The following is a 448-nucleotide window of genomic DNA, read 5'->3' on the forward strand; positions in this document are numbered from 1 at the left end:
GTGCCCCGTGCTCACGTCAGCCCTTACCGGCGGGGATCTGCTGCAGCTGAGTGCGGAAGGCGTCCCGCTCCCCAGCCCCCAGTCCCGTGGAGCTGAAGACAAAGAGTCTCTCCAGCTCAGCGAGGTGGTGGCCACGGCAGGCAGCGCTTCCCTCCTGCAAGGAGAGCCCACGGAGGCGCTCGGCCACATCCCCCGCCGCCTTCTTCTCTTTGCTGCGGAGAGAAAAGCGGGTAAGGGAGAAATAACCGCCCCAAAAATCAGCTTTGGCAGAGATCTGGTGGTGGTGGATGAGACCCTTTCTCCGTGATGCTCTGAGGATCACAGAATCCCGGACTGGTGGGGTTTGGAAGGGCCCTCTGGAGCTCCCCCATCCCACCCCCCGCGAGAGCAGGGGCCCCTCCAGCAGTGGCACAGGACGGCGTCCAGGCGGGTTTGGGATGGCTCCAGA

The 448-nt window shown here is 64.5% G+C and overlaps 1 protein-coding gene across 1 annotated transcript in view; it reads right to left on the bottom strand.

Moving 5' to 3' along the window:
* Nucleotides 1–448, bottom strand: part of ESPL1 (extra spindle pole bodies homolog 1 (S. cerevisiae)) — a gene marked incomplete at both ends in the record, with an annotated part of 10,371 nt that overhangs the window by 1,173 nt on the left and 8,750 nt on the right. Inside the window, one exon of the mRNA XM_009880089.1 lies at nt 32–212. Within this exon, the coding sequence (XP_009878391.1) occupies nt 32–212 (181 nt within the window). The remainder of the gene's footprint in view (nt 1–31; nt 213–448) is intronic.

Source organism: Charadrius vociferus, unplaced genomic scaffold (assembly GCF_000708025.1).
Source record: "Charadrius vociferus isolate BGI_N301 unplaced genomic scaffold, ASM70802v2 scaffold2832, whole genome shotgun sequence".
Lineage (NCBI taxonomy): Eukaryota > Metazoa > Chordata > Aves > Charadriiformes > Charadriidae > Charadrius > Charadrius vociferus.